This window comes from Bos indicus x Bos taurus, chromosome 5 (assembly GCF_003369695.1).
Source record: "Bos indicus x Bos taurus breed Angus x Brahman F1 hybrid chromosome 5, Bos_hybrid_MaternalHap_v2.0, whole genome shotgun sequence".
In the NCBI taxonomy this organism is placed as follows: domain Eukaryota; kingdom Metazoa; phylum Chordata; class Mammalia; order Artiodactyla; family Bovidae; genus Bos; species Bos indicus x Bos taurus.
Genome location: NC_040080.1, coordinates 90,449,394 through 90,475,293, shown reverse-complemented (window position 1 = coordinate 90,475,293; position 25,900 = coordinate 90,449,394). Strand labels below are relative to the sequence as shown.

The following is a 25,900-nucleotide window of genomic DNA, read 5'->3' as shown; positions in this document are numbered from 1 at the left end:
TCCTCCTCGCCAAAGAATCCTTTCTGCTAGAACTTCTTTTGGGGATCTTTGTTGCCTTTGACCTCTTCCTCTTTCCCTGCCCAGTGGTTCAAACCATTCCTAGTGTGATGGTCAGCCTGTCCCATCCCAGGAGGACCAGAGCACCCCTGCTCCCGCCTCCTTACTCCTCCCCTGATTGTGTGGCCCCAAGCCAAAATCAGCTCTAGACACTTAGTGGGAAGGCCTAAATACTATTCAAATAAGAGAAGAACGACATTGAAGAAGAGATGGTTAAAACCCAGTTTATTAGACCAGAGGCATGCGTCACCTATAGCCCTGCCTGCTGTTCCCCATCCACTGCACACCCTTTGGCCTTGCTCCTGCTTCCCTCTGGAGAGGTTTGATCTCTAAGGAACTCCTGGGAACCAAGAGTTGCCAAAGATCCTATGGCCTCACTCTCCAGCTCCAGGCGAATGCACAGATGACCTGCCACAGGTCTTGTTCTGGGGTTGGAGGCTATGAGGCAGCTGGACAGAGAAGGCCTGGGAAGGGGCAGGGCTCTGGCCTGGGAGGAGGGCCCTGATGGAGGGGGCATGGCAGGTCCTCTATCTCGCTGGTTTCTCATTAAGGGAGGAAAGGAGGAACAGAATAGCAGAGCTTTCAATGTCCCCTCTAGGTCTGTCTCTTTCATTCCACTATCAAACGGTACCTCACCAGAAAAGTATAAGGGGTGGGCTTGGGTATTAGGTGAGCAAAGAGGCCTGGGCATCCAGAAGGAGACAAAGGCCGCTGACTGAAGGCCTCTGCCGGTCCACACCCTGCTGCTTCTGCTGCAGTCATCAGCTCACAGCTCCCTCTTGCCTTAGTGTGCAGAGCAGATCTCCATCCCATGGGTGGGGGCTCTCGCTGTAGCAACCCCTTCCCTGGGGAGGCTGCAGTCAGCCAGGCAAAGGACAGTGGGGTGGGTGGAGCAGGGGAGGGAATGTTAAGGCTGCAGGGAAGGCAAAGGAAACCCAGGCTGGGGGGACAGGGTGAGGCCAGAAAGAGGCAGAGCTTGTAATTCACAGCTTCCTTTATGTCGCCACCGAGACAGTGCAAAGGTTACAATGCGCGTGTCGTCTCCTTGTGCTTCTTAGAGGGATGTGTGTACACAGTACAGACACCAGGGGAGAGTCCAACTCTTTATACAGGAGAAGGCATTCAGAGACCAGGGAAGGGGTGGAAACACAGAAGGGGAACTTGTAGGAGGGGTGGAGAGGGTTGTTCTTAGAGACACAAGGGGATGAAATAGAGACAGAGTCGGGGAAAGTATATACAGAGATATAGCAATATAGAGTCTGTATCGTATAGAAATAGAAAATGCAGATGAAGTTGTTGAGAGAAGCAAATGTTTCAGAAGAGGACTTAGGAGAATTCCATAAGAAAATTTATGGATGTGGCCCTCTGCAGGGGCCTGGGGGAGAGGGACCAGTGAGGTTAGGCACCAGTGCCCGGCTCCCTGAGCTGGAAGCCAACCAGCTGGATCTCTTATGGGACAGCAGAGGAGGGCTGCCTCTTGCGATTTCTCTCCAGCAGCTCTGGGGTGGGGGGTGAACTTGCAGTTATCAGAATGTGGCCTACAGCACCAGGGCCACATCGTGTCCCAGCTCCACTTCTTCAGGGGATCCCCCACCCCCACCTCCCTAGAGACTTCACAGGTTACCAGGTGGTGGGGGGAGAACAGACAGGACTAGGGTTCCTGCCTGGAGACTTGGGGTTGGGGGGGGGCCACTGGGCTCAGAGGGTCTCTTAAGGCTGGGGAAGCCCCCCCTACTAGCCCTCCCCTTCAAGGTACATTCTCTGGTTTAGGGCCAAACTCCAGACCCCAAGGGATCCCCTCCACCCCCCATTGGAAGGGGGCTTTGGTGACTGGTGGCAGCAAAATGTAGGTGGACACTCAGATGACAGACAGCCGGACAGACAGAATTCAGGCTGGGAGCTGTGGGAGGCAGCATGGAGCAGAGAGGGGCAGCCTGAGGTCACTTGCCCCATACTCTCTTTTTAAGTTTCTGTTTTAGATTAGTTTTGTTAAAAAAAAAAAAAAAAAGAAAGGGATTGAGGCGGGGAGAGGACTCTGTGGTTCCAGACTCCTTCCTCACCACATTCAAGAGGAAAGGACCGCCCAGGAGTGGGGGGCTGCCTTGGGAGAGGGGAGTGAGTCCCCAGGGCAGATGTGGGGGGCAACTGGGGGCCCCCTTGCTCTCCTAGCCCTCCCCATCTAGGCCTTTGGTACAGTGGCCTTCGGGGCTCAGCAGGTAAAGTCCTCAAAAGTGCCTCGGGCCGGATGGTGAGGTAGGATGTTGGCCGCATACGTCATCCCGGCAGGATGGCCCCGGAGGCTCTCGCACGGGTTCTGGGGGAAGGGCACAGGACAGGGACTGGTTATCGGAAGGGCCGCAGGTGCCCCCGGGGCGTGGGGGAGGCAAAGGAGAAGAGGTGGCAAGGGGGGTGGTCCTGGGGTGGTCAGGTAAGGGATGGGGCTGGAGGGCGCGCCTCTCTCGCTCCCTCACGTGTCTTTTGACGTCATCCAGGCTGAGGGCCACGCCCTTGTCCGCGCTGCTCCGTTTGGCCTCCTTCTGGCACTTCCCTCTTCTGCACAGCTTGTGTTTTATGACCTGGGACGGAAGTAGGGTGGCGGGTGGGTGGGCAGTCTGGAACCCCGCCCCTCCCGTGCCCCGCCCACACCCCACCCCACTCACCTCGTAGGCGTAGTCAAAGAGTTCCAGCACCGTGAGGATGCTGGCCCCGATGAACAGCCCCATTTGGCCTCCAATGTCACCTGCAGGGGGGCCCACAGGAAGGTCAGGGGAGTCAGGACACAGTGGGAGCGGCGGAGCTCACTGGGACAGGAGAAGGCCCCTGGGGCAGGCAGGGGAGGAAGCCTTGTGGGACAGAGGTGAGCAGCCCGCTTTGGGTGGTAGGGTGTCACACAATGCCCGTGTCGTGGGAAGGGGACAGGTGCTACCAGCAGCTCACCCAGGAGCCCTGCAATCTCATAGGCCTTCTTCTGCTCAATGGTCTCATAGTTGAGGACTTCAAAGAAAATGTCCAGCACCAGGATGTTTTCCCTGCAGAGGGGGTGGGAGAGGAGACCTCGGTTCAAATTGCATTTTTGTCCCCTACTAGCTGGGTGACCTCAGCAAGCTATCCTCACCGAATCTCAGTATCTATAAAACTTGCTGATGTGGCTACCTGCCTGCCTTTTAGAGGTGTTGTGAGGATTAAATATGATGGGGTAATTGAAAAGCCGCTCCACACACAGGCAATTGTGAGGCGATCCCAGTTATAGCCATAAGGATGAAGAGAGGAGGAATGAGAAAGGGGTGCCTCCTTAACGTGTTCTGACTTGATCTTCCCTCCATGCCCATCTGAGACTCTTTGGTGGCCTTCCCTGTGTTGTCAGTTTGGTCCTGTCTGCCAACCCCAACAGGGCCCATCCCTTACCCTTCACAGCCAGAGCCCTTACCCTATGTACTGCTCAGACTTGTTGAACTTCTTGGCCAAGTATTTGGCTGACGCTTTGCTGGGGATCTTGACCATGGACAGCTCCTTGCCATAGCGGGTCAGGTTGCAGGGCATTTCACACACACAGTATTCCTGGTCCTTCTCCACCAGGAAGTCTGTGCCAGCCAGGTGAGAGGTGCCAGTTGAGTGGTGCCCTTCTGCCAGCACCTTCCCAACACCCACAACCTTGCTCTGCCCAAAGGAAGCCTGAGCCCCCTTCTTTTTTTCTGACTTGTCCTTCATTACAGCCATGTGCCCAGCAGTGCCGATCCCTCACCCAGCCTCCCCATGGATATTTCTTAATCCTCATATCTCCTTCTCTCAGGGCACTCCGGGGTCAGTCAGCTGAGGTGCTGATGAGAGCTGGTGAGGGCCACCAGGTGACCCCTGTCCATTTTTCACAGGGCCTCTAGAGATGCTATGCCCAGCCTTGCCAGAGTCAGACAGGAGGGTGCACACGAAGCCTGATCCAGGAGTTATTAGAAGCTCCTGAGAGCTTGCTCTGAGATCCCTATGCAGACAGCTGGCAGCACCTCCTTCCCTCCCCTGACTTCCTTGGGCCAGGGGCACTCACCCAGAGCAGGATCTGCACACTCCTTGTACTGCTCTGGAGTGCAGTATGGGGCGTCCCCTGGAAAGGAGAAAAGACAGCAGTACAGGATGGAGATGAAAGGGGTCTTATGACTGGTGGTAGCAGAGGCCTAAATGCTGGGAGCTGGGAGAGGGTGGGAGGGCAGGAATAGTCGGTGCCTAGTCTGTACTGGAGGTGACCCATGCTACAGTCCATCTCTCCTGGACCCTTCTCACCAATCCCTATGGGTCCAGCCAGGAGTTGAGGTCAGAGAGGCAAGAGCCATATGGGATAGACTGTGCTGGACCCGGGGTGAGGAGAGGCCAGCTGGTCTCACTCGCCTGTTGGCGGGAGGCTGGCCTGCACGGGGAGCTGGTGGGGGGCACGGCAGGCTGAGGGGCCCGGGGCCTCACCTGGCATATGCACCATGCGGCAGTTACAGTTCTCCACCAGGTAGCGCGTCTCACAGTCGATGCGGCAGGCGGTAATGCTGTAGGAGTCGAAGAAATCCAAGTCCATGGTAACAGCTTTGCAGGTGCCCCAGGGCGGGGGCAGGTAGATGAGCTGCTGGGAGAGCCGGGGAGCTGGGGGGTGTGGGGACTTCTCCCCGAGTCACCTTGATGGACTCCTCTGACACGATGCAGAACTCAGGAGTCCTGCCCCCTCTCCCTCTGCAGCCTCTGAAGGTCTCAGAGTTTACGGAGCATCCCATTCATTAGACCAGTCATGCTCCTGACTAGTCAGATGGCTACCCAGGCTCTAACTCACCTGTCCTTCCCATTATTGATTGCCCACCACTCCACCTCCATCTTGAGCCCCCAGGCCCCACCCTTGGGACTAGCTTCCTGTGGCCCTCTCACCCGCTGCTCTTGGCAGGCCACAAAGGTCTGGAACCCTGGGGCTACGCCAAAGCCCAGCTGGTCGATGAAGGGAGGTTCATCCTGACTGTGGATCTGCACTTTGATGCCTGCTTCGAAGGACGTCTCATCTATGGGAATGAGAGGGGTGTGTGTTGGGAGGGCTTCTTCTTCCTCCCTAACCTTCTTCAGAGCTAGGGGCCTCCTCCCTCTCTTGAGACGACAACGATGAGACTAGGGGAGGATAGTTAGTCCAAGGAGTCCTGGCCCTTCCCCAGGGAGCTGCTGCATGACGTTTGCTCCTGGATTCACCAGCCTCATGCTGCCCTGGTGACCCCTGCATTCTACACACTTCTTCTCTTACTTGGCTTCCATACGTATCTCATTGTTTCAGATTATTTCTCACTGTCTCAGAGGCTCTCCATTGCTCCCCCTTGTTTTTTCCCTTCTCCCCCATCTCTCTCTGTCCCAAGGCCCCTGAGACCAGACAGACGGCAGGCAGCCCAAGAAGAGACAGAGTTATTTATAGAGTGAGTGGCGGCCACGGGTGGAAAATGATGGCTGGTTACCTTGGAGAGTAACTGAGCCAGGAAAGGGGAGCCAGGGAAATGTGAGTGTGGCCGTCAGGTAGAGTGGGAGCTGGAGATACTGGGAGGAAGGGAAGAGAGTCCACGCCCTGCCTCAGAGCCCCTGCCAGAGGCTGAGGCCTGGAGCCACAGGGAGGGGGCTCCCCCGGAGAGAAGTGACATACCGGTTTCCCCCCACACGGGCAGGTACTCGTCCTGCTGAATGTCCAGCATGATCTCCAGCCCGTTGCCCGTCCCACCCTTCATGGTCTTCAGCCGTGGGCGCCCATCTCGGCCAGAGTTGAACGTGTAGCACTTTCCATACCGTGTGAAGACCTGGCCAGGGCAGAGTGGAGAGCCTGAGAGTCCTGCCAATATGCTCTGCCCTCCGGGGACTGTCTCCGGACCCTCCAGCTGGTGGAGTCTCATCTCTTTAGGAATGATCCCTCCTGAGCAGCCCATTCCCCATCTGTCCTCCTTCCCACCCACTCCGTAGTCCTTTGGCCGGCTGTGTGCCCTGGAAGCCTGATCCCTGCAGGATGCACTGCCTGTGCGCCTTTGCTATCCGACTGGCTTCAGGTTGGGTTCCACCTATTAGAGGTATCAGTGAGGGATCAGAGGATGGGACGAGGGAGCTGCTGCATGACGTTTGCTCAGTCGTGTCTGACTCTCTGCCACCCCATGGACTGTAGTCTACCAGGACAGGAGGGAAAGACCGGGCCATTTATCTGCGAGGGTTCTGAAGGTGGCTTAGACCCTTCCTGACTACAAATCCTGCCAGGGGGGCTCCCTGCCTACCACTGTTGCCTCTTTGTGTTCCTTTAGCTTGACTCTGATAATTTCCCACTATTTCTGGTGCCCCAGCCCCCCTCATTGTTTTTCTTTACTCTCCTGCAGCTCTGTAAACAGTCCCTTTGTTAGTCTTTCCAACTAAACCATCCGAGGGGTAACCCTTTTCCTGCAGGACCCCTGCATATATAGCTCCATCATTTGACCCCATCCCTGCCACACCTCTGGTCCCTCCTGGGACCCTCTCCTCAGGCCCAGGGCCTTCTGAGACATATCTTCTCTTCTCCTAAATCCCCCCCCCCCCAACCAGGCATTTGAAACCCTGCTCTGCCCGAGACCACGCTAAGCATGCTCCTTTCCTCTGCCATTAGCCCCTCATGGCCATCATTGTCCCATTATCACCAGAATTATCCAGGACCTGGCATATTCGCTAATGTTGGTGCAGAATGGTGAGGGCTACAGAAGAGATCTCAGCCCTGGGGGCAGGACCCCCCCCCCAACTCCATGTCACAGAGCAGCCCTTACTGCAGCTCTGATTACACAGCCACAGAGAGAAAAGTGAACCAGTTCTTCATGGTCCTTTCCCCACAGCATCCCAGAATGCCTCCAAGTTCCCCTATGTGAGGCGAGTGTGTTTTCACTCCTGTGACATTGTGACAGAGTCCACAAAGCAAGTCACAAGGTGAGTGCAGACACAGCCCAGAGAAGGAGAGACAGTGTCAGGCTGGACTGGGGTGGGGACGGCGTGTGGGTTGCTAGGCAGTAGAGTCTTTGCTCCCTTCCTAGAACAGCCTCCTCCTCTCCCCTCTGGAAAAAAATAACAAAAGCACTCCCCCATTTTGTGGGTGAGGTCCAGAGATGAGGTAGAGAACTCCTGATCCCCCAGCCCCACCACCAGGCTTTGTGGCATTTAGCCACAGAGTCCAGGCTGAACACGCACCCCTGCCTCCCCCTCACCCAGGGAGTGAGGAACTCCTGGTGGCTGAGATGGGCTGGGACCTGCAGCCCGAGCGCCGGCTTTGAGGGCTGTGCTGAGGACCAGTGGACTCTGCTGCCACCTGGTGGTTCTGCTTGAGAAGTGCCTCCTCTACCCTTAGATCCCAGAAACCAGATTGACCCCTTCCTTGTCCCGTGTTCCTCTAACTCCCTGCCTGTCTGAGGTCCAGAGCCCGAAACCTCCAGGTCCCTGTCTGTCTGTAGTCAGTCCACGATGCACCGACATGATGACACCCACCGGCCCCTGTACTAGGGAAGAGGTTGGGGGCTGAGAGATGGCTGTATGGGGAGGAGAGGCCTGGCATCTGGCACTTGTAGGGGACAGGAGGGCACCTGTCAGGCCAGATGAAACTGGAAGCTGAGCTGGGGAAGAGGATGGGGTGTCATTTGGTCCTTCACCAGGGAAGGCCCTAGCCGTTCCTAGGCTTCCCCTAGGAATCGGGTCCCTGGCCACTTTGAACTGGAAGCGGAAGGGGAGGATTTGGAGGAGACCTGTTATTCTCCCTCAGACACACGTCCGCACACACACGCACACACACACGCATGTGCACACACACACATGCACACAGGTGGTAGGAGAAGCACAGGAAGGCCACGTGAGGATGCTGCTGACGGGGGTGCTGGGGTGCAGGGGGTACCCCTACCCCTCTGCCTCCCTTCCACACCCTTCTCCTGCACCTCCAGAGACCAGGTGGCACTGGTCCCAGCTCCAGTCCGGGGGTGACAGTCAAAATTGTTAAGGCCACACATAGGCACTGGCCACCAGATCGAAGGCTGACCTCAGTGACAGAGTCAGGTCTGGACCCTGCTGGATCACAGGGAGGTTTGGGAAAGGGCTGGACACGCTGGAGGATATTCGGGAAGACACTGGAGGCTTTGCGGCAGCAACTAGTTACCAGCTGTGTGTCCAGGATTCTAACAGGGAGGGCAGTCCTGGCACAGCCCTGGAAATGGAGCCCAGCTGCAGACCCTGGGGCTCCCAGGTGAGGGCTCTCTGAGGCATGTCACAGGAGCGGGGTGGCCTGGGGAGGAGGGGCGGGACGGTCATCAGTGCGGTTGCCACGCTCACAGTCAGCATGAACACGGCAGACACCGCGGGCTCCACTCACCACCGAGAAGTTGTGAGGGCCACAGGGCCCCCCGCAGTAGGAGCAGTAGAGCAACATGTCTTCCAGCCGATGACAGGAGCGATTGTAGAAGCGGTGCAGGTTAAAGGGCTCCCCCGAGAAGGCCTCGGGCCCTGGGGGGGCGAGCGGCACCCCTGGGTCGTCGCTTTCGTCCAGCCCCAGCATGGGGGCCAGGTACAGCAGGTCGGGGTAGCTGAGTTGGGACAGCCTCACTGCATTGGTGTTGCAGAGGGTGACCGCTGGGAAGGCCAGCTCCGTGGTGGCCACTTCGTCTAGCAGAGTCACATGTGGGTAGCTGAGGTAATAGGCAACTCGATCCCCTACCTGGCACAGGAAGGCTCCCAGTGCCAGGACGAAGGCCACTGCCCACAGGGCCTGCCGCGGCCCAGGACCCCCCTCCACGAAGATGTGGTTGGTGCCGTGGAGGGTACAGCTGTTGGCGAAGGCCACCAGGTCCATCGGTGAGTCCGCCTCTCTGGCCTCCTTCCTCTCTGCCTCCTTTTCCTTCTCTTCTTCCTCCTCTTCTGAGTCTGAGCTGTCCCGTTGTTGCTGCTGACGGGAACCCCATACATCTCCCAAGGGCCCGGGGGCCTCCTCTCCAGAGGAGAATGACACGGAGCAGAAGATCTGGATGGGCATCTTCTCTGGGGGCTTCCTGGCCCCGGGAGGTTGGCGGGAGAGTGGGGACGGGGCTGTGACCCTAGGCAGGGTCCTCCGGTCCTCTGATCAGGTCTCTGCCGCCCGGCTGGCCGTCCCCCCTCTCGCCAGGGCCTCTGTGGCAGCGTGGCTGAGGTGGGGCGGGGCGTGGAGAGGAGGGCCAGCCTGCCCTGCCAGGGAGGGCGGGTGTCTGAGCCCATGAATAATTGATGGCAGCGAAAAAGGGAGGCTGATGGAGGGAAGGGGGGCTGGAGCCCCTTTCCTGTCGCCAGCTCCAGCAGGACTGACAGGGTCAAGGACAGACTGGAAACCCTGGAGAGGCCCTGGGGCTCCTGGTACCCACCTCTCCAGGTGAAATGAGACCTAGCCGAGTCCTCTGCTCTCGCTCAGCCAGCAACAGTCTCTGCCCCTCCCCCAAGACACACACACCCCCTCAGTCTCCCTCTCACCCTCCAGTCATCCCTCAGCCTTCTCACCCTCATTCTCACCTGATCTGGCCTTTCCTCTGAGTTATCTGAGCCCCCATACTCACTCAGTACCTCTAATTAAGCTCTACTTCTTCTCTAACTCCCCCTGATTTATAATCTCCCCAATTAACTAATTTATCCCCCACTTCTCCCCATACACTCTTACACCCCAGGTCCCCTCTAATTTTTCCCCTGACTCTAAACTCGCTTCTCATCACTGAGCTGACCACAGTTTACCATTGGTTACTCCCTGAACCCCTAATCGCTCCCTCAGCCTCCAGTTCCTTCTAGCCATCCTTGACACCATGGATCCTCCCCGCCCTCCCCTGACCCCTGCTCTGCTTCAGTCAGCACCCCGCCACACACATTGAGCTGCACTCCCTTCTGTGGCTTGGGGGGCAGCCCAGGTTCCATTAGCAGAGGTCTCTCACTGACCACAGACTCATTTATAGCCATTTCCCGGCAATGGGGGGAGGGACCCTGTCTCTCGCAGCTCAAAAGCTTCCTGGCAGATCACCACTCCCCCTCCCAGCTTGTCCACCCCCAACAGTCCAGGAGAGCAGTTGCAGGCCTCCCCTTCTGAGACACTGACACAGGGTCCTGGGTCAGGTAGAGAGAGTGCTGGGAATCAACCTGGGGTACCCCCAAATCCTAAGCCTCGCAAGTACCGCCAGCCCCTGCGTCTCTGATGCTCTTCTTGCTCTCATCAGTCCCCACCCCTAGGCCCCTGGCCCCTCTGTGCTCTGATTACTCAGGGCCACTGGTTGAGGAACTTGAGCCATCAGCCAAGTCTCCAGGGCCTAGAAAGTGACCTGAGGAGGGGCGGGGGAGGGGAAACGAATTAACCCTTCCTCGGCAGGGCCAGAGGAGGGACAGAGGGGGTCAGGCAAGTCTCCTTGGGCCTTTCTAGTCCTTAACCAACCCACAGCCCCAGGCTCCCTCCCCTCCTTTTCCTCCTTGCCCCTCCTTGTTCCCACACATCTCTCCTCCTCCATTTGTATGTAGAGACCCTAGAGTGTGTCAAGGATGGGAGGCAGGGTGCCAGGCTCCAGCAGAACTGACTGATGTGGGACCTGTGGCCTCAGCTTTGCTGCCAGGGACACAGAGGCCCCAGAAGAAGAGCAGCCTTCGAGATCTGGTCCCTCTCCACCCTTAAGCCACTGCCCTCAGACTGGCCACCTCCTCTTTCCCCTAAACAAACGCCTCCCAGCTGGTGTCCCTCACTCCCTGCCTCCCTGCAGTTTCTCCCCACCTTTAGTCCATGCTATGTAATTCTGACCATTCTTCTGCTTCAAGACCTCTCACTCCCCAGGGCCTCTTGGTAAAATTCAGTTCCCCACCCCTGAACCCCTACCCCACACCCCGAAACCTACAAGGCCTTGGCAGTTTATCCTCCAGCCTCACCTCCCCACCCTCCCCAGTCCAGCAACCAGCGCCCAGCCACCAGGCCCTCTTTCATTCCACAGACACACTAGGCTCATCCACAGTATCATGCCTTCCCTGGACTCTCTGGAAACTTTCTACTAATTTTTCAAGACCCTACTCACATGCTGTCTCCTCCAAGAAGCCTCCCCTGATTCCAGGGCATAGTGAGTGCCTACTCAGAACAGACTGAAGGATCCAGGGATGCTCAAGTCCCTTTGGGCATGCACAGTCATTAGTAGCTCCTTAAGGAAAGGGGCCATGAGGATGAAAGAGCAGGACCCAGGGACCACGTGGAGAAACAGGAGGGAAAAGACCAGGAACATCCAGGCCAACCAGAGCTAAGTCACTGTAGAGATGAGGCGAGACCTCCAGCATTTAGCTGCTGTCCTCAGGCTTCTCCTGTATGAATTTACGGGTTCTTTTTCTGGTTCCCGTCCCCTGTGCAATTCTTCCCGCTTACCAGACCTCAGCTCTTGGAGTGCTTTGTACATGCCCAGGATGCTGTTGTTTCAGAGGTGAGTTCCAGACTCGGTTGGGGGTGGGCCAGCCTAAACTGAGGCTTGGGCTGGGGAAGCTGCAGCTGCCCTTGCGCCCCAGGCCCACTAGAGGGCATCGTTCCCCTCCTGCAGCCTCCCTGGAAGAGGGAGTAGATTGGACTTCCAGAGGGAAGAAACTAAGGCAGGGAAGTTCCCTGTGCTGGGCCTCCGCAGAGAGCAGGGCAAGCACACATGGAGCAGCTCCTGAGGGCAGCAAATCTGCTGTGGCGGTACACTTCTTCCCCCACTTGAACACAAAGACCCACACCCACACCTACACAGCCCTCTTGTGGGCAGGGAACAAACACACACACACACACACCCCTCAACTGCTCTTCCTCCCTCCTCCATCCTCTAACATTCTCTCCTCCTTATCTTGTTCCGGTAGGTAGATAATCCACATTTGTCACAGTAATAGGGAGATGAGGAACGGGTTAAGCCGAACACACAGACTCCCCCGCCAGCACACACAGGGGACCCCAGGAGAAGTGCCCAGGCAGCACACACCCTGGGAACACCCTGGGAACACCACTCAATTCTGCACTCTCCGTCCAAAGACACAGCTCCTCCCCTCATCACTGCCTTCCCAGGACCTCTCTCAAGCCGAGCCTGGATACCCAGCTCTCTCTGACTTTCTCCACATCTCCCTCTAACTCCACCCACCCCTCACCTCTATGGAAGTATTTCCTGCTTTTCAGTTGATGCTTCAGGGGATTCATATATAAAACCCAGCAAAATAAGCAAGTTTGAGTAATCTCTCCCCATTTGATAAATGGGGAAACTGAGGCACAATGACCCATTCAAGTCTCATGGAGAGCAAGCAGTGGGCTTGACACTATAAGTAGGTCATTCCTCACTAAATCCCTTCCGTCTCCATTTTTGCATTTACTCATCAAATCTTTCCTGAGTGTGCTTGTGCTGAGCACTGTGGGAAAAAGATAAAGGACTGGGCCCTTATGGAGCTTATTATCTAGTGGGGGAGACAGTGTTTGTTTGTTTTTTTTAATTGCAAAAATAAATACTTAATTGCAAAGTATGATAGGTGCTATGAAAAAAATAATATGATTCCGTGGAAGTGAGTGCCAGGGGAATCTGACCCAGACTAGAAACTGAGGAAGGCTTCTCTGAGACAGTGATGTTTGGACTGAAATCTAAAGAATAAGGAGGACAACTTCCCTGGTGGTCCAGTGGTTCAGAATCCACCTTGTAATGCAGGAGACAGGGGTTCGATCCCTGGTTGGGGAACTAAGATCTCACATGCCACAAAGCAACTATGCCTAAGTGCCTCAGCTACTGAGTCTGTATGCCACAACTAGAGGGTCCATGCGCCACATGAAAGGTCCCAAATGCCACAACTAAGACCCAACACAGCCAGGTAAATACTTACAGAATAAGGAGGAATAATTAGGTAAAGGTCTGCTTATGTAAGTGTTGGTGGGGGTAGGGGTGAAATTCCAGAGCACAGAGTCACTGGAAAGTCCCAAGAGGAGACAGCTCAGAGGAGGAGGATGTAGCCAGAGAGCAGGCAGGACCAGACCCCTCAGGGTTAGGATTCTGGTCCATTTCCCCATGGAAGGATTTCAAGCAATCAGAGCAGTGTTTTAAAGAGACCACTCTGGAAGAGACTGAGGGGTTCTACAAGTTCTGTTAGGAAACCATTGGAGCAGTCTAGGTGGGACATGGAGCCATGGGGTGGCCTCAAACATGGAGATGGAGTGGAGATATTCAGGAGGCAACACTGGGAGACCTGGGTAGGGAGGAGAGGGAGATGGAGTGCCCGGGATGGTTTCTAGTTTGCATAAGTGGGTGAATGGCTCACTAGATCAGCAACACAAGTACAGGACAAGTTTGGGAGCTAAGATGATGAATTTGGCTTTGCATATGCTGGGTTCTTGGAGCCTTGGGGAGATCCAAGTGGAGATGTTAAGTGAAAAATTGGCCACTGGAGCTGATGCTAAGAGAAGAGAGCTGGGCTGAGATATACATTTGGCAGTTGTCTGTGTGTACATGGTGATTGAAGTCACGAGTGAAGACGAGACCGCTCAGGAATAGAATATAAAGTTTTTTAGAAAAGACAGAAAAGTGGCCTGATTTGGTAGGATCCATTCAAGCTAAACAGAATCTTAACTTATGATTTAACCACAGCTCCTAGTCCTTGCGCATGCATGCTCAGTCCCTCAGTCGTGTCCAGCTCTTTGTGACCCTATAGACTGTGTAGCCCGCCAGGCTTCTCAGTCCATGGGATTCTCCAGGCAAGAAGACTGGAGTGGGTTGCCATGTCCCTTTCCAGGGGAACTTCTCAACCCAGGGATCGAGCCCGAGTCTCCTGTCCTGCAAGCATATTCTTTACTGACTGAGCCTTCAGGGAAGCCCTCCTAGTCATATACCCAAGAGAAATGAGTGCATATAGCAACCTAAAGACAAGTAACAGCATGTTTACAGTAAATTTATGTATAATAGCCAAAAACTAGTAACAACCCACATGTGTAGCAAGAGTAGAATGGATAAATTTTATGCTATTTACATAATGAGGTACTACACAGCATTGAAAAAGAACTATATATTAACTCAGAGACTGAATCTTCCAGACGTAGTCATGAGCAAAAGAAGACCAACACAATCATGTATATATTGCATTAAGGTTACATAGTCTAGGAAGTTCAAGAACTGGGGAAACCATCACAGTATGGTAAAGTAATTATCCTCTAATGAAAAAAAAAAAAAAGCTGGTGAACCTTACCTCCACTGACAGGAGCCAGAACAGTGGTTAACTCTTGTGGGTAGGATTGACTAGGAAAGGGTCTGAAGGAACTTTCTGGGACTCTAGACATGTTTTACAATTTTAAATCAATGTAAGTACACACTGATGTAATATATAAAATATTACATAAATACACCAGTGTAAAAATATACGAATGAAAAATGCATCAAGCTGTACCATTAAATCACAATTTAGAAGAAGAGGAAAGCTTGAGATTTAGATTTGGGTAGTGCCAACATTTAATGGCCAAGTGGAAGAGAATGAACTGGCAAGGACGCAGGAGCACTGAGACAAAGCAGGGGAATCAAGCGAATACCGTTATCAAGCAATACAGTCATGCGAAAAAGAGGTTGTGGGGGACTCCCCTGATGGCTCAGTGTTAGGAATCTGCCTTCCAATGCAGAGGATGAGGGTTTGATCCCTGGTCAGGGAAATACTGGGCTTCCCTGATAGCTTAATTGGTAAAGAATCCACCTGCAATACAGGAGACCCTGGTTCAATTCCTGGGTTGGGAAGATCCCCTGGAGAAGGGAAAGGCTACCCACTCCAGTATTCTGGCCTGGAGAATTCCATGGACTGTACAGTCCATGGTGTCACAAAGAGTCGGACCCGACTGAGCGACTTTCACTTTCACTTTGGGGGAAATACTAAGCCTGCACGCACCAACTGGAGAGAAACCCCCCTGCGCTGCAACCAGAGGAAGCCAGGAGACCTCCATGAAGAGCCTATATGCCGCAGTGAAGACCCGAGACAGCCAAAAATAATAACAATAAATAAATAAAGCAAACCTGCTTAAAAAAAAATAAAGGTGGTGGTAAACCATTTTGAATGATTTTCGAGACATCAAGGATAAAAAAATGGTTGTGGATTTTGGACACATGGCAGTCACTAGTGGCCTCCGCGAGAACCGTTTTGGAGGAGTGCTGAGGACAGGGGAAGAAGGCAGCCTGAGTGGATCAGAGAGTGAGATCGAGATGAGAAAATGGAGATAGTGGAATCTATTCATCAATGTTAAGGATATTGTCTGTGAAAGAAAGCAGAGAGAGACTGTGGGAGCTGGGAGGGGCGGGGGGTTTAGTGGAATTGAGAGATTTTTTGTTTTGTTTTTATTTTAACCTAAAGCCTGGTACATAGTAAGTGCTCAATAAATATTAGCTGTCATTATAGGTATACATTTAAGATGGAGAATCTCAAGCATGTTTCACTATCAATGGGGAGGTTCCACTGGAGAGAGACTGACTATAAAGAAGGGAGAGGCAGGATCTTTAAGGTAAAATTCCCACAAAAGTCAAAGGAGATCAGACGGTAAGAATAGGTTGAGATTTCAGCTTAGATAAGATGGATGTTCCCCTCCGGGGGCAGGAACCCAGAGAGGCAGAGAGATCTTGTCTGAGGCTTCTATCTTCCCTGCGAAGCAGGAGGCGAGGTCATCTGCTGAGGGTGACAGCAGGGCTAGGAAGGGTGGCACTTCGAGAAGCATGGAGCAATTTACAGTAATCACAGGAGAGCAGGTTGACCAGGAAAACACTGGGGTTGCCAGGGCAGCGCTGCAGGCCCTTATAAGGATGTTGATCATGAGCACAATGTGATTCTGAGCCTGCCTGTCATGTGACTTCCTCTGGTAGAGCGTGGCTGAGGAAGCCAGTAGTGGGTCCATCTAAGGCTGTGCTCTGTATGCTGTGCTAAGTTGCTTCAGTCGTGTCCGACTCTTTGCAACTCCATGGACTGTAGCCTGTCAGACTCCTCCGTCCATGGGATTCTCCAGGCAACATACTGGAGTGTTGCCATGCCCCTTTCCAGGGGATCTTCCTGACCCAGGGATCAAACCCATGTGTCCTGCATTGGAATGCAGATTCTTTACCACTAGGGCCCTGGGAAGCCCCCTCTAAGGTTGGGACTTGGCCAAATGGTGCAGCGAAGAAGCAGGAGTCACAAGATGGTGCAGTCATCCTGAGGCTGGGGATCTTCTCTTTTACATCCTTTTGCTTCTCCTTCCTGTCTCACCCCCACTGTCTCTTTACAGATGGGGAGCTGGGCACCCTCTTCCACTACACACATCCCCACTTCTGTGGTCACCCACAAAGAATCAGGCATAGAAGATCTGAAGTCAAGCTTACGCTCTGGCATTTACTGGCTCTGTGGCCTCAGGCAGGTCATGTAACACTTCTGGACCTCAGTTTCCTCATCTTTCAAGTGAAGATATTAACATCTTCCTGCCTCCCAGAATTATAAGGATCACAGGATTTAAAGGGAATTTGTAAGCTGCAAAGCATGACTGAAAGAGAGGATTGATTTTGCTGGTATGTGCTCTGCATGGGGCCGAGGTTCATGGGCACACATGCTCTCTCCCGCGGCCACATGAAGTGAGCTGCATGTGCCCCCACGCACATCCATCCCTGTCCACATCACAACCTAATCCACATCCACACACTCCCACTTTCAGACATACATAGAGAGGTGCACACGGGTTCTCGTACACCTAGGGCACATGTGTGGCGTGTGGTGAGGAAGCCTGAGCTGGCTGCTGTCCAGGGTCAAGGCCACTGCAGCATTTTCTCTCCCCAGGGATGTTCCCAGCCAGGCACGAAAGAGCCGACATACCAGAGACACTCGATACTCAGCCATAAAGCCCAACCTCCCAGGCTTCGAGGACTGTCGGCCACATGGAGGGGTTAGGGAAAGGGTTATCTTTCCAAGAATTCATAGGAGCTCAGAAAAGACACAACTTGCCCTCCTTCTCCCTCAGGAATGGCATTGGAGAGCCTGGGGTGAGCGTCTCTGTCCTTAGAGTTCCTTAAGGAAACTTCCCCTCAAGGTGAATGAAAGTACACTGCAGTTTCATGTTCATTTCAAAATTCTCCACAAAGAAGATGCCTGATGCATATATCTGGGAAACGTACTGCACACCCATTCCACCCATGGGCCAGCAGGGGCTAGCCAGAGAGTCCCAGAAGCTGAAGGAGAAGCTGCCCCCTGGCAAATTTAAAAATCCATTCAGAGCCCCCTTGGCTCACAGGAAATTGAGAAATGGAGCCAGATGAAACTATGCCCAAAAGAGATCCCAGGAGTGCCAGTGCCCAGCCACACTCTCCACCCAAACCAGACACCCTTCTCCTTCGAGCTGTCTCCTTCCCTGCTTTGCCTCCCAGAACCCCTTGCCAGAGTTCTGATCCCAAGTTTCTCAGCTGGAGGGTACAGACCCCTGGAGCCACTTCAGATGGACAGTGAGGGACAGCTCCTGCCTCCAGAGCCTGACCAAAGACAAGGACCCTTGAGGGAGAGAACTAGACTGGTCATCAGTGGGAGGAGTCTGGGGTTGGGAGACACCATATTTTCTGTAGAACTGGAGTTTCAGAATAGCTGAGCTGGGCTGGGGAGATTGGAAGGACTCTACCCAGATGATGAGGGTCCTCTCATGCTTGGCATGTGATTCTCTGCTCTGAAACCCTTAGGCTTCCCTTCCTGCCCCTGCCCTCTGTGCCTCCTGGGGTTACAGCACGTGGCTCTAAGCTCCCTGAGGGCAGGGACACCATCTGCCTGCTCACCACTGCCCCCTAGTGCCCAGCGCAGGGCTTGGCATTTCTAAGGGGCTCCGAGGGTCACAGGAAGAATATCAGCGAAGCTTGACTCTCCCAACTCCAGCCCTCGTGCCTAACATCCAGTCTCCCTCACCATCCCCAGGAATTCAGATTGCCTTCCACAAAGTTAAAGCATGCTCCGAGCCACCTCCAGAGTCTGCCAGCAGAGACATTCAGACCTCTCAGCAGGCCTCCCCTTTGCTTTCTGGATGCACACCAGGTGCCAAGGTGGCCCTACCTTAGAGGTAGTTCTCCGCTGGCTGGGGCAGAAGAAAGCCCAAGGCTTGGAAGCTGCTCCTCTGCACCCCTCCATTTCCGGCTCTGCCCCCAGAGGCACTTACTTACATCAACTCCCTATTACTTTAGCCAACAGCCGGAGATCAATTAACTTAGAGTAACCTCTTAGCTGACAGCAGTCTGGGAGAGGGGCGGAGTCAGAAACAGCAAGGGATGGGGGGCGGGGAGGAGACGGAGGCGGTGAGAGAGGAAACTGAGTCACCCAAGTGTTAATGTGTGTGTGTGTGTGTGTGTGTGTGTGTGTGTGTGTTATGAGAGAGACCCCAATGCAGGGTCCCCTGGATTCTTGCAATGGCTCTATTCAGTTGCCTCCCCTCCAACCTCAGACACTTCTGAGAGCGGGAGCGAGAGACGGGAAGGGTAAGGCTGAAGGAGGCACCCAAGAATGCCTGAGGGTGGGGTGCCCCTTCCCCAGAGCTAGCTTCTGCCCGCCAGCTCCTCCTGTCCCTCTGCAATCCCTGCATGCTCCCCCATCTGCCCCCACTTCCCCCGATAGACAAAGACCACCAGGCTTCTGGACACGGTAGCCCAATGACCCTCCTTCCTCTCTTTGAGAGTAGCAGTCTGAGCAGCCCCCCACCGCAGCCCCTCCACTCCCTGCCCAGCTGGAGGGAACAGACCTCAGGAGTGAGGTCAGGCCCTCCCCAGGGACCCAAGTTCTGAGCTGCTGTGGGGTCGTATGGAGTGAGGGGTGTCAGTGAACCGGAAGGGCCAGCCCTGGAGATAAGGAAGCTCTCATTGCTAGTCCTGGCTCTCCCTGGGACCCACCATGCCTGGCTCTGCTCGCTTTAAGATGACCTCTGCCACCACGCTCTGGGTCCCAGGATCACCCCTCTCATATCAGCATCTCACCTCCCCTAGGTGCTCCAGAAGCTCCCTGTCCAGGTCCAGAGCCTTGAGGGGATTTATTTGTCCACCTCCTCACTCCACCTCTCCTCTGAGAGGCTTCTGCTGCCACTCCAGGGTCCCCCAGGGATTCTTGTCCCCTATCCCTTGTCCCCAGGTCCACCCCCTCCTGAAAGAAGACTATCCCCCCTGCACACCCACCCCGAGATTTCCATTCTCTTCCCCTCCCTTCCATCTCTTGCAGGGTTCAGAGATGAATTCCCACTTCTCTGTCCCCCAGGCGAAGGATCTGGGTCTCAGCTGGAGAAGGGGGGTGGCACAGGGCACACTAGGCCACCATCTGCCAGCCCCCTCCCCTTGGAACTGTTCAGCATTCCAGCCACATCGGCGCTCCCACTGCCAGGGACAGATAAGGTGCAGCTGGAGGCTGGCACCAGCTGCGACTGTGCTCGCTCCCCCCTGGCCCCCACCCAGACACCAGCAGACAGCTGCACCCCCGGCCCCCTCTTGGAACCCCTGCCCTGCCTTGGCCTGGCTGGCCTCAAAGTGGGGGGGGGTGAGTGGAGTCTCAGACCGTGTTGCCCTGGCAACCAAACACCCCATCAAGAAGGAGAAGAGGAGGCCAGGGAAGAGGGGGCCTGTGGGTGGGTCTTTGGTAGCTCAGGAGAAAGCTATTGAGGTCAACCCAACTGGGCTGCTGTGGAGAGCTCTTCCCCATGGCCCTCTGCCTTTTCAGTCCCCAAAGGTTTCCAAACCAGCTTCTCCCAGATTTAGCCCAGGTTCCCCTCACTCTCCTGAGCTGACTCTGCCACCACTGGGGGATGGACCTGGCCAAACCACTTCTTCGATCACCATGTCATCCCCTGAGGTTGAGCAGGATTCAGAAGCAGATCTGGGGAAAACGCTTGTGACTGCAGACCCCACCGGGGGAGCTGGTGGACCACAGGATGCCGTTCCTATGCCCCCTGCACTGTCCTCCAGATTCAGGGGTCCTGTTTTTGGATGAAGGTTGCCCTTGGAACCTGCGGAAGAGTTCACACGTGTCCACACACGCTCTATTTTGTGAACACGTTGAGCTGGCATTGGATGCCCTGTTAAGAACCTCTACTCTCAAGGGAGCAAAAGATGCCAGGATGGTCTCCCTAAGCTCTGATCTGACAGACTGATGTTTTCTGACAGTGCTTCATCTGTCCAGGGGCTGGATACACGCCTCTTGGCTTAGCAGAGACCAGCAAGGATGGAGAGGCAGATGTTAATTAAGAAGGAAGAAGGTAGAATATCAGGCATGAGTGTTTTTGCCCCTTAGGGCCAGAGAGCTGGAGAATGCCAGCACCCTTCTCCATATAGGGACATCCCTTTGGGCAGAGTAGAAAGGGATGCGGTGAGGGCAACCTGAGAGGGTAGAAGGAAGGTCTGAGAAGTTTGGATCCAGCGAGATTCAGGTCAGGTCTTTCACATGGGCTTAGAAACAGCAAAAACCTAATCTTCCCTGACAACGCAGGACCAAGAAGTGCCAGTGTTGGAGCAGTGGGATTCTAGCCAGGCATCTCTCCCCAGCAAGAGGAAGAAATCTCATTGCTCTGGAACTCTGTGGACCAATCATATCTCCATCTAATTGTGTGGGGCTGTCCCCTCAGACAACATGGACCAATCACATTTCAGTATCTCAATTTCCATGAAACAAAATATATGTTAGCATCACCACTTGGAATCTTCCTGGATATAAAGGACAAATGAAGCCTCAACTATACACTTTCTATGACCTAATGGTAACCCCACTTTTTGCCTTAGCACCTTCCCAGGTCGAGCCAACAAATTCCTGTCCTTATCCAAACACTACAAACCATTCGATCTAATAGGTTTTCTTTTTTTTTTTTTTTTAATTGTTTTGGCTGCGTGGCATGTGGTATCTTAGTTCCCCAACCAGGGATTGAACCTGCACCGCCGCCACCCCCCCACCCAGTGGAAGTGTGGAGTCCTAACCACTGGACCACTAGAGAGGTCTCCTCTTTTTAAAAAAATTAATTTATTTAATTGGAAGCTAATTACTTTACAATATTGTAGTGGGTTTTGCCATACATCGACATGAATCAGCCACGGCGCACCTGTGTTCCCTCCATTCAGAACCCCCCTCCCGCCTCCCTCCCCATCCCATCCCCCAGGGCCATCCCTCTGTCTGTCTTGATGGTCCCTTTTGCTTGTGTGAAATATGCTGCAGAGGAGGAGGGCTCTGGCTTTCATTTCCACCTTCATCTACAGTTCTACTACCCTTGGAAATATAGTTGGTGAGTCTGGGAGCCCTTTGGTCTTGGGCTTTGGGGAATCTAGCACTCACCTGCTTTGAGGAAGAAAAAGTGGGAAGGAAATGGTTCTTGCATCACACTAAGCTCCCTATTGGAGAAGGCAATGGCACCCCACTCCAGTATTCTTGCCTGGAGAATCCCAGGGACGGGGGAGCCTGGTGGGCTGCCGTCTCTGGGGTCGCACAGAGTCGGACACGACTGAAGCGACTTAGCAGCAGCAGCAGCAGCAAGCTCCCTATGAGCTTGGCTCAGCAAGGACTGTGGTCATGTAAACTTTGTCCAGCAGGATTGACAAAGGCCCATGAAACTGGTCTGAGAGCAAGGCTTAAAGAGATTGGGAAGTCTTGTATAACTTCAGAGGAAAAAACAAGCATGACCATAGTTCTAACCTTTCTACACAAATGCAGTTCATGCTCCCCTAATGCTAGAGAGGAGCAAGCGTGGGAGAAAATGGGCAGGGAGCAAAGGAGGAGGATCTGAGAGTGGAGAACTAGGAGCAGACATGGAGAGAAAACTGGAGAAGGGACTGGCAACCCACTTCAGTATTCTTGCCTGGGAAATCCCAGGGACAGAGGAGCCTGGTGGGGCTACAGTTCGTGGGGTTGCAAAGAGTCGGACATGACTGAGCGGCTAACACACGCACACATAGAGAGAAAAAGAATCCTAAGGAGACTGGGCTTTCAAGAGCAACGGCCAGAATTGGAAGTGAACATGGTGACTCCAGGGTCAGCAATATTAATGCAAAGAGCACACTGCGTTAGGACTGAATGAGACATGAGTTCTAATCCTGAGTCTCTCACTAACCAGCTCTGTGATCTGGGTAACACACTCTACCTCTCTGTCTCAGCTTATGCACTCGTTCAATAGAGATAAATATGACTATTCATCCAGGGGATTGAAGGAGAGCCTAGAGAGTGTTCAGAAGAGTTCCAGGCATCATCCTCACATTTGGTACTCTTCTTCACACATGGCTCCAGTTCCTCTGGCCCCTTTCCACACTCTGCCTGACTTTAACCCTCCAGCAACCTGTATGACTTACTCATAATCACCTGTCACATGAGATGCCAGTCAGCTCCATCTGTGGTGGCGGGCGGGGGGCATGAATATTTGTGGGGCATCTCTACTTCAAGAAGCAAAGGGAGTCTCCAGTTCAGCCATACTATGAGCCCCAAATCATCTCTTCTTCCTCAGACCCTGACTATGGGCTGGCAAGGGGGGAACCCAACCAGACACTGTGTGTGTGTGTGTGTGTGTGTGTAGTGGCCAGGGGCAGGGGTGGCACAGAGGGAATTACCTGTCCAATTTTTTAAGAGAAAGCTCCTTCCCTTACTTCCCATGTTTCATGCTGCAGCTCAGACTTTAACTCAAACCACCTGAGGATTTTGTTAAACTGCAGATTCTGACTCAGTAGGTCTGAGAAATGGGGTGGCAAAGTTCTACCTTTTGTTCAAGCTCCCAGGTGGTGGTCCTTGGATCTCATTTTGAGTAACAAGGCTGCAGCTTACCCACCGCCACCCCCAGCTCTGACACCTGCGGTCCAGAAGGTAAGCTTGATGGGGTGGGGGGCTCTGCTAGGCTGTGTGTGTGTGTGTGCGCGCGCACACACACATCCATCTATGCACTGTAGGCTCTCTTTCCTGCCATCACAGACACAAGGCTGAGGCCCTCACTAACAGCAAATGCCCCCCTGAAGTAAACAAAGTCCCGCTTCTGCCAGGAGTGAACCCTAGGAACATACAACATCCTCCCAGAGGCCCTGCGGCTCCTAGTCTCCTCCTCCTCAGGGGTCCGGCTGACTCACGACCCGCCAGCCAGGGGGACTCACTCACCACCTTGAAGTCCTCGGCGCTGCAGACCTCCCCCCGGAAGTGGCAGGAAAGCAGCATGTCTCGGATGTCGTGCCCTGCGCGGTCATAAAACTCGCGCATGTTGAAGGGCTTGGGCTTGAAGCTGCGAAAGTTGGCCTTGTCCTGCAGTATCTCCAGCTGCTTTTCATCTGCCATCTGCGTGTCTGGTATCTCATACCTGGAGCCCAGGGGTGAGCAGTGCATGGATTGGCAGGATCTTCAGTTCCTGCCTCCATTCTGCCTCCAGTGTCCCATGCCCAACTCTGGGGGAAGGGCAGCATCCAGCCCTGGGCAGAGGCCCAAAAGAAGATCTGGGCGTGTCTAGAGGATCTGCCCCCTGGGGTCTGAGAAGACAGAGGATCTGCACTGGCTGCCCAGGGGTCGGGCATCTGAGCACAGGGGTAAGGGTGGGTGGGCAGAGAGCTCAAGGCAGGAACTATGGCTTTCATACCATGGTTTCTACCCTTTAAAGACAGCATGCCCGGATCTCCCAAGAGAGGAGAAAATTGAGACGTAGTAGCAAGAGGGTGGGCAGAGGTCACTCCAGAGAGTGTGACCATGTCACACAGCTCAGGCTGGATAAGGGCGGAGCTGTTTTGAACCACGCTAGGATCAGAGATTGGGTGCCCTTAACTGGGTGCTTGGCAGTACCCCAATTCCTTTGCTCTGAGTGGCAGGTTTCGGGGGCTGGAGGGCAGGGTTGTCTAGGCTGTATGGTGGGCTAGAGAAGAAGCACCCAGATGGGGTGTCTGGGAGTGGGGATGGGTGGGAGCCCCCCACCTGTTGTTCAGCAGGGCCAGCAGCTCCCCGGCATGGTACAGGTCATTCTTGGAGACTTGGCTAAAGCGGAACTCGTTGAGGTTGCACAGCGTGACGGCAGGGAAGGTGAGCTGGGAGGCAGCCACCTCATCGAGCTTGGTGACGTGGTGGTAGTGGAAGTAGTACTGCACACGCTCGGTGCACACACACAGCAGCACAGCCAGGGAGCCCAGGAAGCAGAGGGCCCAGAGCGCCCGCTTCAGAGACAGCCGCTCGTAGGAGAAGATGTGGGCCAGGCCGTGCAGGGTGGAGCTGCTGGCGAAGGCCTGGATGCTCACCGGCTGGAGGCCACCCACCTCCTCCTCCTCAGCCTTCAGTTCCATCCTGGCCGAGGGGATCTAGGGGGAGAGGGGTGGGGAGTCAGTCACTGCCCTGGGTTAAGAGTGCACATGGTGTCCCTCCAATTGGGTCCATCCGGAGTCCCCCCCTCCAGAGGTCACTGCCTCTGGGGGCAGAAGACTTCTCTGGTGGGCAAGCCCAAAGGTGGCTGCCCCGTGGACACCCTCCCAGAAGAGGGTTCCTGCCAATGCAGGGACTTGGAGGTCAGTTTAGGCCAAAAGAATGCCCTCCCAGGGAAGCCTCCTGGGCCAGGGGTGACCCCAGATGTGGTCATCCGAGGACGAGAGGGAAGTCCCCATATCCCCACAGGCAGGCACAGGAGTTCCCTCCAGATGTGGGGTCATTCTGGGACAGGAATGTCCACCCCATCCTGGAGACGGAAACTCCCCCAAATGGGCTGAACCCGGCCTCAGGAGTTTCTGGTCAAGGGTGTCCCTAGGACTGGGTTTTCATCCCTGCCCCCGACCCCACGAGCTAAACCTGAGTCAGAAACCCCCAGGGAGGCAGAGAGGGGCCCAGCCTGTGTCCACACCTGCAGGCGTCTCCAGTTCTCAGAACGGCGCAGGCTGTAGGTGTGCATGTTTGGGGTGGGGGGTGGGGGGTAGAGGGCAGCCCGAGGTGGCTGCACAGAAATGGGGGGGGGGGCGCGGTTCCCTATGACAGCGAGCTGTCCCCGCCCCGGACGCAACCCCCCCACCCCAGTCTAGCTTCTCGACGCAGCCAGATGCCCTGCTCGGCCCCCGCCCCCCTCCCCAGCCACTGAGGCGCCCCAGAAGCTGGGGAAAGCTACAGGGGAGGAAAGTCCCGGCTTCCGGGCGCTGGGGAGTCCCGCAGCCAAAGGCGGGGGAATCGGAGACCCACCTGAGGGGGCTTCGGGAACCCGGCAACCGGCGGCGGGTCCTGGGGCGCGGGGCCGGACGTGGGCTCAGCGCCGAGCCGCGGAGGGGCTCATGGCCCGGAGCGGGAGCCGGCGGCCGCCGCGGCACGCCGCGCAGAGCCCTGCAGGGAGCGGCCCGCCCGGCCCGGCTCGGCTCGGCTCCGTCTGCCCGCCCGCCGAGCGCGCTCCCTCGCTCGCCTCGGCTCAGTCCGCCCGGGCTCGGCGCGGTGCGCGGTGCTCTCAGCCCCGGGATCTGCAGGGATCCATCGTCCGGCCGGGAGGCGGCGGGAGGGGAGGCGGCGGGGGAGGGGAGAGGGTGCGCGTGCGCGCCTACGAGTGTCTGCGAGGGTGTCTCTGGGCCGGTGTGCGCGCGGGGACCCCGGACCGGGGAGCGGGATCGAGGGTTCCCCCCGCTGCCTCGCCCCCTCCTCCTGGCCGCGCTCGGCGGCGCTGCCTCCCTCGGGTCCCGGAGCCGTCTCCCTGCTTGCGAGGCCCTGTGGCTTGTGTCTGACTGTGGTATGTGTGTGTGTGTGTGTGTTTGAGTGCGCGCGCGCGCGCGCGCGCGCACGGGAGGGAAGGTGTCTGCCCCCAGCGTCCCCCTCCCCGCGCTGTCTCCTTCGGATCGATGCTCCTGCCTCTTGCTGCTGCTTCCTCTGGTGGCACACAAGCGCGTGTGCGCGCGCGCGTACCCACACACACACACACACACACAAGCTCCGA

At 55.3% G+C, this 25,900-nt stretch overlaps 1 protein-coding gene across 3 annotated transcripts; it reads right to left on the bottom strand.

Moving 5' to 3' along the window:
- Positions 1-265: 265 nt before the first annotated feature.
- On the bottom strand, positions 266-25,253 carry ASIC1 (acid sensing ion channel subunit 1). 3 transcript variants are annotated; one of them, XM_027542814.1, is made up of 12 exons: positions 25,165-25,253; positions 23,926-24,302; positions 23,128-23,323; positions 5,702-5,852; positions 4,954-5,081; positions 4,507-4,657; positions 4,097-4,153; positions 3,485-3,638; positions 2,995-3,086; positions 2,718-2,797; positions 2,529-2,633; positions 266-2,371 (listed from the first exon to the last, which is right to left on the bottom strand). In XM_027542814.1, exons 2-12 carry the CDS (start codon positions 24,285-24,287, stop codon positions 2,267-2,269), a joined length of 1,581 nt encoding a protein of 526 aa, XP_027398615.1. In that variant the 5' UTR covers positions 24,288-24,302; positions 25,165-25,253; the 3' UTR covers positions 266-2,266. The 3 variants fall into 3 exon arrangements, with proteins under 3 accessions (XP_027398615.1, XP_027398613.1, XP_027398614.1); XM_027542812.1 differs by lacking the exons at positions 23,128-23,323; positions 23,926-24,302; positions 25,165-25,253 and adding an exon at positions 8,411-9,478 and having other exon boundaries at positions 4,507-4,660; XM_027542813.1 differs by lacking the exons at positions 23,128-23,323; positions 23,926-24,302; positions 25,165-25,253 and adding an exon at positions 8,411-9,475.
- Between the last annotated feature and the right edge of the window lie 647 nt (positions 25,254-25,900).

Coding starts and splice junctions, on each gene's coding strand:
- ASIC1 (XM_027542812.1), bottom strand. CDS start 9,067: ATGCCCATCCAGATCTTCTGCTCCGTGTCATTCTCCTCTGGAGAGGAG. Junction 5,082..5,701: donor GCCCGTGTGGGGGGAAACCG/GTATGTCACTTC, acceptor TCATTCCCATAG/ATGAGACGTCCTTCGAAGCA. Junction 2,372..2,528: donor TGGATGACGTCAAAAGACAC/GTGAGGGAGCGA, acceptor CCCTTCCCCCAG/AACCCGTGCGAGAGCCTCCG.